The 14,326-nt window shown below is 41.8% G+C and overlaps 2 protein-coding genes and 1 long non-coding RNA gene across 3 annotated transcripts; 1 reads left to right on the top strand and 2 right to left on the bottom strand.

Moving 5' to 3' along the window:
* Positions 1-349: 349 nt before the first annotated feature.
* On the bottom strand, positions 350-14,004 carry LOC5514910 (aprataxin and PNK-like factor). The gene is made up of 9 exons (XM_032384591.2): positions 13,775-14,004; positions 13,206-13,277; positions 11,904-12,138; positions 11,656-11,762; positions 11,208-11,337; positions 10,102-10,679; positions 8,766-8,854; positions 2,471-2,604; positions 350-1,644 (listed from the first exon to the last, which is right to left on the bottom strand). Exons 1-9 carry the CDS (start codon positions 13,868-13,870, stop codon positions 1,433-1,435), a joined length of 1,653 nt encoding a protein of 550 aa, XP_032240482.2. The 5' UTR covers positions 13,871-14,004; the 3' UTR covers positions 350-1,432.
* On the bottom strand, positions 3,678-6,285 carry LOC116608472. The gene is made up of 2 exons (XM_032369690.2): positions 5,889-6,285; positions 3,678-5,656 (listed from the first exon to the last, which is right to left on the bottom strand). The coding sequence occupies exons 1-2, from the start codon at positions 6,283-6,285 to the stop codon at positions 4,095-4,097; spliced, it is 1,959 nt and encodes a 652-aa protein (XP_032225581.2). The 3' UTR covers positions 3,678-4,094.
* Positions 6,319-7,693, top strand: LOC125568430. Its single transcript, XR_007312362.1, has 2 exons — positions 6,319-6,451; positions 7,645-7,693. It is a non-coding gene; the product is annotated as an uncharacterized LOC125568430 (long non-coding RNA).
* Positions 14,005-14,326: the final 322 nt, after the last annotated feature.

The following is a 14,326-nucleotide window of genomic DNA, read 5'->3' as shown; positions in this document are numbered from 1 at the left end:
ATTTGTTTAATTATTTATGCTGCCTTTATTATAAATTGTAGGCATAAATCATCACGGTCTTAACCGGTATTTAATTCAAATCTCTTTCATCTTCAAATAAATATGATAAATTGACGTCTATGTCTCTCTCGTTATGCTCTCCCTTGTCGGATCAACACTAGCCTGCGAGCCACTCTCATTCGGGATTATTCCAAAATGTTTTGTTTTCGAGTATTGGGAATTCTGTGGCGCGTGAAGGCCGAGGTGCGCTGGGGCGAGGGTGAGCGTTCCACCCATTATTCGAAAACAAAACTTACCGCAAAAGCCCGAATGAAAGCAGGCTCGCAGGCTACATCAACACAACTTCACGCCATCTGTCATGCTTTATTTTCGCTTCATAAAGGTTATATAATTTACAAGAACTTTATTTCTATAGGTACAATACGTTTGTTTGTCGTAAATATACATTTCAATCTATAACCTTTTACGGCAAGCTCCGGCATATCTACAAATCTACACTGTGTCACTCTATCACTACTTAACTCTACACCAAGCCAAGATCCTGGCCCGTGTGCAGTAGTCAACGAACGGCGTGACGAAACCCGCAATCTCCTCAAGGTTACGCACTATCACTGTCACGGTAAAATCATACGGTCACCCGCTATCACGGTCACGGTAAAATCATACGGTTACGCGCTATCACGGTCACGGTAAAATCATACGGTTACGCGCTATCACGGTCATGGTAAAATCATACGGTTACGCGCTATCACGGTCATGGTAAAATCATACGGTTACGCGCTATCACGGTCACGGTAAAATCATACGGTTACGCGCTATCACGGTCATGGTAAAATCATACGGTTACGCGCTATCACGGTCATGGTAAAATCATACGGTTACGCGCTATCACGGTCATGGTAAAATCATACGGTTACGCGCTATCACGGTCATGGTAAAATCATACGGTCACGCGCTATCACGGTCACGGTAAAATCATACGTTCAAGCGCTATCACGGTCACGGTAAAATCAAACGATCACGCGCTATCACGGTCACGGTAAAATCTTACGCACTCTCACGGTCACGTACTTTAACACGTACTTTCACGGTAACGGCACTATCACGGTCACGTACTTTTACGGTAACGACACTATCACGGTCACGTACGCTCATGAAAACTGCACTTTCACGGTCACGTATTTTAACGGTAACGGCAATATCACGGTCACGTACTATAACAGTCATAGTTTTGTACCATAAACGGCCAGGCATTATCATGGCCACATCACAGTCATGGCACCATCACGCTCACGTTCTATCAAGGTTTTTGTACTATCGCGCTCAAACATTATGGAGGTCAAAGTACCATCACAGTCCTGTGCTATCAAGACCACTCAGAAGTCATGACAAGGTGAGCCACATCGCTCTTCAACAGTGTCTAATCTGTGTATCACACGGGTTTAGTCATGTTCTTACGCCGAAGGAATCCCCGGGCTTCTGACAATAGCTCTTTAACGTCTTCGTCCTCGGACTCGTCATTCGGGCCCCAGTCGCTGTCATCTGAACCCTGCTGTTTGTAGCTCTCGGCGTCACTCGAGGATCGCTCGCTATCGTCCGGTTCTTCGTCGTCATCGCTGTCGTCTTCACCTGCGTCTCGGATGTCTGAGGATTACGGCATTGTCAATTATAAGAAATAAGTGTGCAAGAAACCATGATCGTCAAAATCATCATCACATCGCAACATATCACAACAGCATCACCACCACTATCATCAACACCATCACCACAATCACAACTATCATTGCCAACACATCGCAACCATCATATCACAAAAGCATAACCATCAGCACCACCACTATCATCACCAACACATCGCAACCAACATATCACAACAGCATCACCACCATTATCATCAACACCATCATCACCACCACTATCAACACCACCACTATCATCACCAACACTATCAACACTATCAACACCACCACTATCATCACCAACACTATCATTAACACCATCACCACCATCACAACTATCATTACCAACAAATCGCAACCATCATATCACAACAGCATAACCATCAGCACCACCACTATCATCACCAACACTATCATTAACACCATCACCACCATCACAACTATCATTACCAACAAATCGCAACCAACATATCACAAAAGCATAACCATCAACACCACCACTATCATCACAACCATCATATCACAACAGCATCACCATCAGCACCACCACTATCATCACCACCATCACCATAGCAATCCACGCCCAACTGGTATAACCCACCTGGATGAGTGTATTCTTGGAAGTGTTACGGGTTTTCACTGTAACACTCCGTACCGAAAGGACATTCTGGTTTATTGTTTATTGTTATACGTTACCTGTGTGTGTGTATTCTTGGAAGTGTTGCGGGTTCTTCCTGTAACACTCCGTACCGAAAGGACATTCTGGTTTGTTGTTTATTGTTATATCCTACCTGGATGAGTGTATTCTTGGAAGTGTTGCGGGTTTTTCCTGTAACACTCCGTACCGAAAGGACATTCTGGTTTGTGGTTCCCAGTGTCCCTCTCCTCCTCGTGAGAATATTCCTCTAAATGCTGAGGGTTCTTTCTGTTGATCATGGTATCCAGGGTTACAATAAGAAGATTCAGGCGCTGCCTTAAAGAGGTTTATTATAGAGTCACGTTCTATGGGTGGCAGGACATGATCACATGACTGGTCATGTTCCTTGTGATTGGTCCTCGCTTTGTGCGCTTTATCCAATCAAAATCCAAAAACTTTTCGTATCTACTAGAGTCTCATTTGTAATGCTTCCGTGTCCCGAGAAGTTCTTCAAGCTGGTCTCTCCAAATGAGGAGTGGAGAATTTGAAAGAGGAATATGTGGAAATAGGAAACATACTTCATTGGAAGGGGTTAGATACTAGCAGAACAAGTAATACTGAAAATAAAATGCTCCTTCTTGGTGCTTTCCCCAGTGATTTGCAATATCAACAGTAAGTAGGGCCATAGCAGGGGGGCACGTGCCCCATCCCCCAATTTTTCCAAAAATTATAAGTAAAAAACCAGTAGGGGCGTGGCCGTGCCCCATTTGTTTTCTAGATATTTCTGTATTGTGCCGGTGTTAATATCAGGGCAAAAGGGGTGATGTTCCAACAAACACATTTATTTATCATTAAACTTATAGAAGCCAGAGGCTTCATTAGAAAAAAAAAGGCTGAGACGCCATTAATAGATTGTCATAATAGATTGCAATAGAAAAACGGACAGTTCGGGATTCTAGTACAGCAAAAGTCAATAGGAAAGACTGGGTAGTTATAATGCTTGCGATATTATACAAAAAAGTTGGGGTTTCACAGTATTGAACTGGGGTTGAGAGCCACTATCATACGGTAATAACGCCTGCGATCTTATTAAAAGGGCGGAGTTTCACAGTATCGAACTGGGGTTGACACCCACTATCATACGGTAATAACGCTTGCGATCTTATTAAGGCGGGGGTCTACCTGAACTCATAGCAAATTGAGTGGTGTTGCAAAAAAAATCACAACTGTCAAAGTTTTCATCATAACTATAGCAAACCATATATCATTGGAAAGGTTATGAGATGACGATTCTGATTTTATATTTTATTCCGTGAAATATGACAATGTAATTTGATACCAGGCTTTCAAAAAGACACATGCTGAGTAAGGAGAGTTTTTATTTAAGAAAAAATAACTCCTTGCAGATTGAATGGAATTTCGATTTTTCTTCATTGTACTATTGCTAGAACACTAATAATTAAAATGAGTTGAGGAAATTTTGGAATTCCAAAAAATAAGCCAATAGAAGTCATTTAAATTTGCATAATAGGAAAATTGACTTCATCAGTCCATAACTTTCTTTTAAAAAATTAAAGAGGAAATCCCTCAACTCATTTTAATCACCTCCGTTATATCTATCAATGCTGAAAGTTTGAGGTCAATTGAACAAATTCTTGAAGAGATATCTTTTCTTGAAGCCCGAAAAGCAAAAATTCGGGAAAATGCCTTTAAAGTTGACAATAATCACAAAAACGCTGTTTCTTATCATATAAGCAATGTTCTTGAAAATATTTTAGCTAAAAGGCTCCAGACTCGTAAGTAACACCCTCAGCACTCCTTAGAGCCTCCTCCCTGCGTACTCTGCGCATCTGGGTGGCCTGTCTTTTCTTCTTTGCCTTTTCAGACACTTGCCTGTCTGCTTTCTGCACCCGCTTTCTGTCCTTAAGAAGGGATCCCTGCTTTGTATGGCTGCCAGCAGGAATCAAAAGACTCTCCATCACTTTCTCCCTACTAGCAGCCCCCCCATGAAAATGGCAGACAGCAGATGCTGCTGCAAATCGCACCACCTTTGGGCCATGGTGCTTGTGTTTTGGGCATCGGGCCCAAACCAACGAATTAATACATTCGTTAGGGTTCTGTGTCTTTCCACGAACACATCTCTTAAGTAAATCAGTCTCACTCAAGCTCATGTATACTGGCCGCAGTACCTCTAGAAAAACCTCAGGTAAGCAGTCTGCTGAGTCGTAACTGGAGGTACCGGTGGCTTCGTCCTGTTGGAACTTACACCAGGAATTTGCCCCTTTTGGGCAGTATTGATGCTGTTTTTTAAGATCCGGCATCCCAATATTGTGGTGTAGAGATGCGATTATATTCTTTTTCATCGCATATACTGCCACATCAATGTCTCTTTCTGTGGGATTAGTATCTTGCACAGTGTTCTGGCGAATTGCCAGACCATACTCCTTTTGGAGTTTTTTTATCTTGGCCTCTGTGAGGCGGCCACGGCCACCAATCGTATGGCCATCATCTAGCTTCCCTTTTCTCCTACTCTTCAACTGGAGCAACCGCTTTCCCATCCTTTTTTGCACGTGCCCCACACAGTCTAATTTTTCCACCCTACATTCATCGTAGATGTCTTGGACAGAGTTATGTGATTTACTGTCCCCATCGCAAATCATCCACTTGTACCTCATGTTGTGGCGTTCTATGGATCTACTCCAGAGCACAACAGCACCCTCTGCCTCCATGGCAGGAGAACTTCCAACAAAGTTTATGTCACATGCACCTGAAGCCACATGTTCTAGTATCCAATCCTCAAACTCTCCATCATCAGAAATTTTGCCTCTGTTTATGGTACATGTCTGGCATTGTTTGGAGAGGACATGGTAGTCTAGGACCTCTCCAGTGTCTATAGAAATAGCAAAAACCACTCCAGTGAGTGATGTGAAGCCTCTCTTGGCCCAGGTTCCATCAAAACTGACAGCCACGTCAAGAAGCTCAAACTCCTTGCCATCATCTCCTATCAGCTTCTGACGCAGTCTTTTTGCGGCCGAACACATTTCACGTCTTCCCTCCTCTTCCTGAGCATTGACAATTATGTCCAATTGTTTGTAATATGCTGCTTTGCTAACACATGGCATATTCATGACTCTGCAAAATGAAGCAAGTCCCTCATATCCATTTCCACTTTCCAGGGAGTGGTACACTACTCGCCGGTTGACATCGAAAGACTTGCCTCTTTGGTGGATTTGACTTGATGTTGTCAGAGTTTCAGTTTCATGACAGGAACTGCACTTAACCTCGAAAGAGGATTTCAGCCCTGCCCTTGCTGAAGTAGTTTCTTTTATTTCAAGTTTACCTGCAATAAAACAAACACTTAGAATCGCTAGCTAATGAATCAGCCATTGATTCAAACAGAATAATTGTTACTTATAATATGAGTCTTACAGTCCCGCTGAGTTCAAGAAATCATAAGGTCACGTATTCTGTGTATATAGTAATTTCCAAATCTGAGACCAATCATATAAACTAAATCACTATATTGAGCTTATCAGCGAAAACAAAATGATGTTATTTTTCAAAATACTCACCTTCTTCGCATCTATGAACATCGGAAAGATATGAAGAGAGGCATCCCAAGTCCACGACTCGATATTCGCAGGCTTCAGCATCATCACCAGATACCTCCTCGTGGTCTGAGTCAAATTTTGAAAGGCTTTGATCGTCCGAAGAAAACTCTCCGTCAAAGCTTTCATTGTAGCCATGGTCGCTAAGCTTCTTTCTAGAAGCACTTGCTGGAGCTTGTTCACTGTGATCTGGAGTATAATCTGCCGATCGAGAGTGTGAGGGTCCTGGTTCTTCGACGAGGCCACGAGTTGTTTGAGAGCTTTCATCTCTGTCTGAGCGGTTCAGCTCCTGTTTTTGCTTGCCGTAAAACACGCGTTTTCTTTTCTTTCGGTACGTCGATGAGTCTTTTTCTCCGACCATTATTTTTCAAGGTCTTTTAAAGAGTTGATATGAGTTGTATATAGCTTTGAGGATCGCGGTTCGATAAGTTTAGAAGTTTTGCTGGATTTTGCACATATATATCCCATAATAGTTGTGTATTTTGCTGTCAACCGCTGGACAGTTGTTTCAAGAGAGATTTGAGGAGGTTTGTACAGGACCCGAAATGATCCCAGGACCCGAAACGATCCCAGGACCCGAAACGATCCCCAAAAGTTCCCCAACTGATCCCGGGACCCGAAACGATCCCCAAGAGTCCCCGAAATGAACCCCAAGGAATTGCAGTAATGGACAACAAAAGGGATGTGTAAGGATTGGCTTTCAGTTTTAAAAACATTTGAAACATTTAGCTTTATTTATGTTATTAAAAGGAAATTTACATTAACTAAAACTACAGTATTAAGATATTAATATACGACAGCGGGGGAAATACAGTGGTTGAGTCAGAAATTGGGGTCAACTAACAATTCCTGTGATAGTAATTTGAAGAACACGGTGTGGATAAATCATTTTTACATAAAAAGCCAAAAAGAAAGGATAGGACATGCTGCTTTTCATAGTAATAGCGAAATGGGTTAAGGTTATTTTTTGCATGTTTTTATTCGGCGAATGAAAGACCTATCCTATCATGCCGGGGTGTACGCACGACTACATGAGGAAATTCAAAACTCACATAATATTGCTTTCAACAAATGCCACATCCTCTTAATATTTTGCATCGGTAGTAGATGGGTTGGTTGTTCGAGTGTATTACTCAGTGTGCTTTTGTCGTTCCATCTTCTCGGCCAAACCGGCTGCCTAAATATAATGTGTCGGTAAATATTCGCTCGTGTAAACAAGAATTTCGTGGTGAAATACATGTTTGGTTGTCAAATGAATATTAATTTTTAGGGGTGATGTTAACCGGAAATGAGAGTCATGTGTCGGAACCGCAAAATGTTTAGAGTGTGATGGAAGGTCGAGAGTTTGGTTGATCTGAGCAAAGCTGTGCTATGTTTATGCTGTATTCCTTTCAGTAGCAATTGAAAGTTGTGTATTTGTTTTGGACTCTGTTTATGTGTTTAACGCCGGGCAATGTAATAAATAGAAGTATTGTATTGGAATTTAATATTTTTAAGTCGCGTTGTTTAGAAATTGAGTCGCTGTTAACCCTTAATTATGCTTCAAGAATTGCAAGTATTTCTTCTGCTTTCCCTTTGTCCATTACCGCAATTCCTTGGGGTTAATTTCGGGGACTCCTCGGTACCGTTTCGGGTCCCAGGATCATTTGGGGTACTTTTGGGGATCATTTCGGGTCCTGGGATCGTTTCGGGTCCTGGGATCATTTCGGGTCCTGTACAGGTTTGTATGGCGATTGGGCCCCATTGGAGTAGAAAAAATGCGCCGAATTCAAAAGAAACAGTAATCGTTGCCATGGCAACGTGATCTTCAAACTTGACACAACTTTTTAAAAGCGCTCGGGCTTATCGAAAAAGAGTCAGGACAGTTGTAAGACAACATTGAATTGATAAAGGAATAGCCGAATATGATATTTATCGAAAAAAAATTTTTTTGATGTCTGTAGTGAGTTTCAGGTAGACCCCCGCCTTAAAAGGGCGGGGTTTAACTGTATCAAACTGGGGTTGACACTCACGATCATACGGTAATAACGCTTGCGATCTTATTAAAAGGGCGGGGTTTCACAGTATCAAACTGGGGTTGACACTCACGATCATACGGTAATAACGCTTGCGATCTTATTAAAAGGGCGGGGTTTCACAGTATCAAACTGGGGTTGACACTCACGATCATACGGTAATAACGCTTGCGATCTTATTAAAAGGGCGGGGTTTCACAGTATCAAACTGGGGTTGACACCCACGATCATACGGTAATAACGCCTGCGATCTTATAAAAAGGGCGGGGTTATACGGTATCAAACTGGGGTTGACACCCACGATCATACGGTAATAACGCTTGCGGTCTTATAAAAAGGGCGGGGTTTCACTGTATCAAACTGGGGTTGACACACACGATAATAACGCTTGCGATCCTATTAAAAGGGCGGGGTTTCACTGTATCAAACTGGGGTTGACAGCCACGATCATACGGTAATAACGCTCGCGATCTTATAAAAAGGGCGGGGTTTCACTGTATCAAACTGGGGTTGACACCCACGATCATACGGTAATAACGCCTGCGATCTTATAAAAAGGGCGGGGTTCCACTGTATCAAACTGGGGTTGAGAGCCACTATCATACGGTAATAACGCCTGCGATCTTATAAAAAGGGCGGGGTTTGCACTGTATCAAACTGGGGTCGAGAGCCACTATCATACGGTAATAACGCCTGCGATCTTATAAAAAGGGCGGGGTTATACGGTATCAAACTGGGGTTGACACCCACGATCATACGGTAATAACGGCTGCGATCTTATAAAAAGGGCGGGGTTTCACTGTATCAAACTGGGGTTGACACCCACCTATAGCAAAGCTTGCCGTAGGGGCAGACAGACAGCTTCTGTTTGGTGGTAGTACTTGTGTCTTCGTCACTCGCGGAGTTCTCGCCTCTCTAAAAACGAACAAATGCTCTTTGTCTCAAAAGAAACCAAGGCAAAGGAGCTTGGTTAGATACAGTGGAACCCCGCTATCGCAAATCCCTCAGTACCTGAATCTTCCGTCTGTCAAGCAGGGGCGGTTACAAAGCTTAGATCGAACGGGAAGTCTTAGTTGGGTTATTCACGTATGAGATTTCAAGGCTACAGCATAATCCCTTATCGCCGAATTCACTTTTGCAGAGTTCGGACCAGCGGAATTCCATTGTATACATCAAGCAACTTCTTATTGATTTACAAAGTTTATTCACTACAGCGACGTTAAAAACACATTTTCTTATTTATATATATGCTCTTATTTCAGTTGTAATACGTTCATAAAATATAGTTATTTTTTTGGTACGCTTTCTAGAGTAAACCTTTAAGACTACAATAAAGGAGCTAAAGCTACAATCTTTCTTTACTTTAAGATTTCTTTATATTATTATTAGCGCCTCGAGTTGTTTGCCTTTTAGGGCCTTAAACAATAAAATAGTCATATTGGTTTCTAGACTAATAAACTTAAGAGAAAATCAAAAGCTCTTTAAACGAGAATGTACCTTATTTGCGTTTAAAACAACAGGCATTCCTGGAGGAATAGGCAAACAGCTAAAAGCGCTAATAATCAGCTCATAGACAAATGTATGGAGAAACCGCGATTTTACGATAAGACTTGGATGATATAAAGTTGGTATTGACTTGTATGTTGACAGAAAATACTTGTATACAGTATTCTAACAAAGCCAGTGTAAATATTGCCTTAATTTGTAGGACCGACAATGTGCTTGTCTGAAGATGTTGTTAAACTGTTTGCAAGCATGATTTGGGCCATCATTAAGGTTGGTTTTCACTTGGACGTAAGGGTAAGCACAGCGCACGCAATTTCCCGATTCTCACTAGAACGCAAGCGGATGAGCAACAGAACGCAACTGCTTGGTTTTCTTTCGCTTTCGCTTGTGTTTGACCGATTCTCACTTGTGTTGCTGATGCTTACCATGCTTGCACGGGGCTGCGCAAATGTGTTTGCAACATCGTGTTTCTGCTAACCCTTCATTGCGGTAACAGGACCAACAACATTTGTGGCGAATAACATTCGAGGCATCGTTTTATCGACTTCAACAAGATCATAAAATTGCGGTTTTCGTGTATATACGTTGATATGAATCCTAGAGCTAGTTCATGAGTTAGATGGGGTGTCTTGACCTGTCACGGGCTCAGTACCTACCGTTCTAGATAAAGGGTCTTCTGCTTGCCCCCCTCCCTCACTCAGGCGTGCAGCCTTCCTTGGCGGGAGATCGACCTCTTCATCTTCATCCTCATCTGGATCATCATTCTCGCTATAGCTCATTTCTCGCGACTTCTTTCTGAGGTTGGCTCTTGGCGAATAGGACTCATCCTCCTCATCCTCAAATTCCTCCTCACTGTCATCATCACTATATTCTTTCGTCTTTCTCCTCTTTGCCCTACCCCTACCTCTACCCCTGCCACGGCCACGGCCACGACTACTTCCTCTTCCTCTACCCCTTCCTCGCCCCCTTCCTCTCCCACGTCCTCTTCTAGAAGGACTCTTCGCCACTGGGCTCCACTCCTCCTCATCATCTTCCTCAATGTCATCTTCATCATCGTTGTCGAACATGAATTCTTCAAGCAGCTCTCGATCCACATCATCATCAGTATCTCTGTAGACTGGCTGTCGCCGCTCAGCAGGAGTTGGGATGTATGCTAAGTCGTGTCCACTTGTGTTATTATTACTAGGCGCATCTGGGTTTTTCCTCGGACGCCCCCTTCCTCGTTTCACTGGTCCTAAGTCATAGAGGATGGAAAAAATAAGTTTTTTTTTTTCTAATACATTTTTTTGATAAAAATGTCTCCACAGTCTGGTAACCAGCTGTCCACTAAAAACACATGAAAGACATACAGTGTGCAAAGAATGGGTTAGAAACTTTAAGGTCTTGGTAAAGGTAAATTTGACACCACTGTCATCCTGGGCAGGCTCAGAGCTAGAGTTTGTTGTAGGGAAGATATGAACACTTTTTCTTTTTGCCCGAATGGTCACGACGTGTTTTGTTGATGTTATTTCAACCACTTAACTCTTCTACTCAACCACTATTGCTTATCCCTTATAAAGGGACTAAAATTTTGAAAATTGAAAATTTTGAAAATTGTTTACGATGCAACACAACAAACGAGATCTTCATAATTTTAAGTTTGATGCGTGATTTCTTGGAGGGGGGAAGGGGGGTTGGGAAAGTGCATATAAAACATCATGGCAGCCTTTTCCTCTAAAAGATCATAGCATGCCATGTCGCTGCCCACACTAGCCAGACTTACCCCCTACAGGTTTGGTGACAGGAGGGCTTGCAGTGGTGGCCTGGCCTCCTGTTGCCATCCATGCAGGAAGGTTACGGGATTTCTTAAGCATCTCAGCATCTTCTACACCAGTGGTTATTGGAGGTGCTTCCTAGTAAAAGAATTAATAACACTTGTTCATCACCTTGTTTTTATAAGTTGTTTAGAAGTCTACCTATAAAAGGTCCTTGTAGTTACATTTTCATGCTAGTCGCTGTTAAAATTACAGTACTCTATCAACCTCACTAATATCAGAACCCTTTTGTAACAAAACTGCTGATAAAATTAAGGTTACTGATTTAGAGGCCATTTTGCTTGGTCCTGAGGGTGGCTTTTAATACCTTTCGTAGTATTGAAAAAAGAAACATAGTCTACATAGAAAGGAGGAGGGAATATAAAAAAGGAAGAAAGATCTACTTTATGTTCTTACCCTGCTTTGCGTTGTATCATCTCCTGGGCTGGGTTTAGCAGAACTCTCTTCAGAAGGAGATCCATTGCTGGTTCCATCAAGGTTTGAGTCCTCTTCTGGACTCACAACTGCAAAAAATTACAAGAACTGACTTCTGAGGAACCCTTATTTGCCCCATACCCATAAGAGTATTTCAGAGTGAAAACACTATCTTCTACTGTAGCTGTACATGTCCCTGAGTTGTTGGCATATCAACAAAGAACACCTACCTTTTTCTTCTTGAGATTTCTCAGTACTTCCAGCAAGTGTCTTCTCATCGGTCAGTGCCCCATTATTCACAGCTGTGCTGTGTGTATTGGGGTTGATACTGATAATCTCAAACACATGCTGGTCAGGAAGTAGGGAAATCAAGTCTCCTGTCTTAAGCTCCTGACTCTCATCTTTTCTCAGGGCTGAAAACTTCTCTCGACCCGACAGCTTAAAGAATGTTGGGTTGGTATGAGTCTAAAACGAGAATGGAAAAACTCATCATTTCTAAATCTTGAGGCCTATCTATAAAGAGAGGCTTAGTTTTAGTCATGCAAGGCCTAGTTGTGTGGTCCAGTTATAGGGTTTGTATCAAAGGCTGCCAAAGAGCCTAGCTATGAAAAGTGTGGTCTAGTTGTGTACAGTGTAGTCTAACTATAGGGGCTGTATCATTAGCATGACACAGGGTCTACTACTCTAGATATGTACAGTGAGACAAAGCTAGCATACTCACATGTGGACCCCAAAAATATGGTTAGTGAACATGAAGATTTTACAGTATTTGTATCAGGCCCTTTCTTTCGCTTCCCAGGGAACATTAAAAGGTCCTGATACTTGGGCTTCAATGGACATATCAAATTTTCACAAAAACTACTTTTATTAAGAAATGGGCAAAATCACAAGAGACCTCAAATTTTTGAACAAAAATCTCTGAGTTTGTGGCAAAAAATTGCTAGACCAAGGTCGCACACTCATTATTTTGTGTGACACCCCTTTTGCAACTTGATTTGCATTTCTCAACGTAGCAAGAAAGTAGAACGCTTGTTCTTTCTGCAACAAATTGCTTCAAGTCTCAGGAAAATCTTTACATGTGACAGGATGCATGTGACCAGCAACAATTTTTTTTGCGAGACAAGTTGCAGCGGAAAAGTCTATGTGTGACAGGGACTTTAGCTGAGTGCTACACATTACGAGCCCCTCAAAATTCATGTCTATAGCTAGGACCCCCTAGTACACTCGTCTCATTGGTTAGTCCCCCTAGGGTAGATAGACGAGTTCCAATAATTTTACAATATGCTCTCTATTATGGTGGTAACTTTTGCTTTAATTTAAATTTGTATCATCGAAAAGTAGAAAGCATAAGAACATAATATAAATTAAAATCTCAAATTCTAGGGATCTTGTTCTTTAGGTTTGATGTATCAAGAAAATTTAGTTTGTTAAATTATGTCAAACATGAAATTGGAAGTGTGGTTACATTGTCAAATTGTTATTCTAGTAAGCTAACATATAGTGACCTCAATGCATAAATAACTCCTACTTACAGCAGAAAGAGTAAGTTTGCCATTGTTTATATCTAATGTAGCATGGGACCTTGAGACCCTCTTGTCTGCTACCTGTGCGAAAATACAAAAAGTCACGAATTAAGTGCATGGAGTGTGAGGTTGGGCGAAGTGATAATAGCATTTAGCAACAGTTGAGCATTGTCGGCACGATATTGTGAGTTAAATTCGATAAACTGTAACAAAATACAATAAAGACGGTCCGCGAATAAAAGGGACTAAAACAAACAACGGTGAAGCGTAGAAATACGACGATCGATCGAACTGCACTTTGCGAGGGAGATTTCCTTTGTTTGGCTCGTATAGGGGCGAATGGATGCGGGCCACTGGCGCTGGTCGTAATAAACCCTCGACACGATCAAGTCCAGTGAATGAGGGGTATCCACAAAGATCACATTCAAAAACACTACATGTGCACATCCCAGAAAAGGGCTAAATAAGCAATAATCATAGGAAAAGGGGAACAAATTCAATCGAAGACGCTCGTGGAAAATTGAATCAACTATGTTCAAGCCACACTTTCGAGCCCTCTATTCGCTGTTATTACTCACACTGAGCAATGGTCCTCGGCCAATAGAAGTCTTTCCCTCCGCCAAAATAACGTCCTTGCCTCCTTCAGAACCGCGTAATGCAAAAACTGAACTCATCTTTTATGGTTACAGGTCGTCCCGGGCGACTTTTCAAACAAAATTGAGAGAAAATCAGTCTAAAATTTCGCCATTTTGCGGAAAGGACGCGGTCAAAAGCTTTTACAGTCGCTTCCAGTCTCTCAAAGACAAATAATCCACTGACCAATCAGAAAGCGTGTTATGTAACACCAGCCAATCATATCAGCTGTTAGATTCAGTTTAATGTCAAGACTCCAGACGAACGAGTTTGTTGATTTCAGACACGGAGCACTGCACACAAAGAAATGAGAGAACACATCATCGAACACCCAGAAAAAAAAACTTCGATCGCAACAGATATATCAACAGCTTTATTCAAAATTCTCCTTATTTTGTAAATAAAAGACTTTGTTGGATCGTTAGATTTTCATTCTTCATAAGTGAACTAAATTGCCGACAATACGTTTCTCTAAAAAAGCGATATCAAATATTACC

The sequence above is a fragment of the Nematostella vectensis genome, chromosome 7 (assembly GCF_932526225.1).
Source record: "Nematostella vectensis chromosome 7, jaNemVect1.1, whole genome shotgun sequence".
NCBI classification, from domain to species: domain Eukaryota; kingdom Metazoa; phylum Cnidaria; class Anthozoa; order Actiniaria; family Edwardsiidae; genus Nematostella; species Nematostella vectensis.
This window is presented reverse-complemented; position numbering and strand designations above follow the sequence as displayed.

Excerpts from the sequence above, each read along its gene's own strand:
- LOC5514910 (XM_032384591.2), bottom strand. The coding sequence starts at position 13,870 with ATGAGTTCAGTTTTTGCATTACGCGGTTCTGAAGGAGGCAAGGACGTT. Across the intron at positions 13,278-13,774 it reads GCCGAGGACCATTGCTCAGT|GTAGCAGACAAGAGGGTCTC; the intron begins GTGAGTAATAAC and ends ATTTTCGCACAG. Across the intron at positions 1,645-2,470 it reads CCAAGAATACACTCATCCAG|ACATCCGAGACGCAGGTGAA; the intron begins GTAGGATATAAC and ends CGTAATCCTCAG.
- LOC116608472 (XM_032369690.2), bottom strand. The coding sequence starts at position 6,285 with ATGGTCGGAGAAAAAGACTCATCGACGTACCGAAAGAAAAGAAAACGC. Across the intron at positions 5,657-5,888 it reads TGTTCATAGATGCGAAGAAG|GTAAACTTGAAATAAAAGAA; the intron begins GTGAGTATTTTG and ends GTTTTATTGCAG.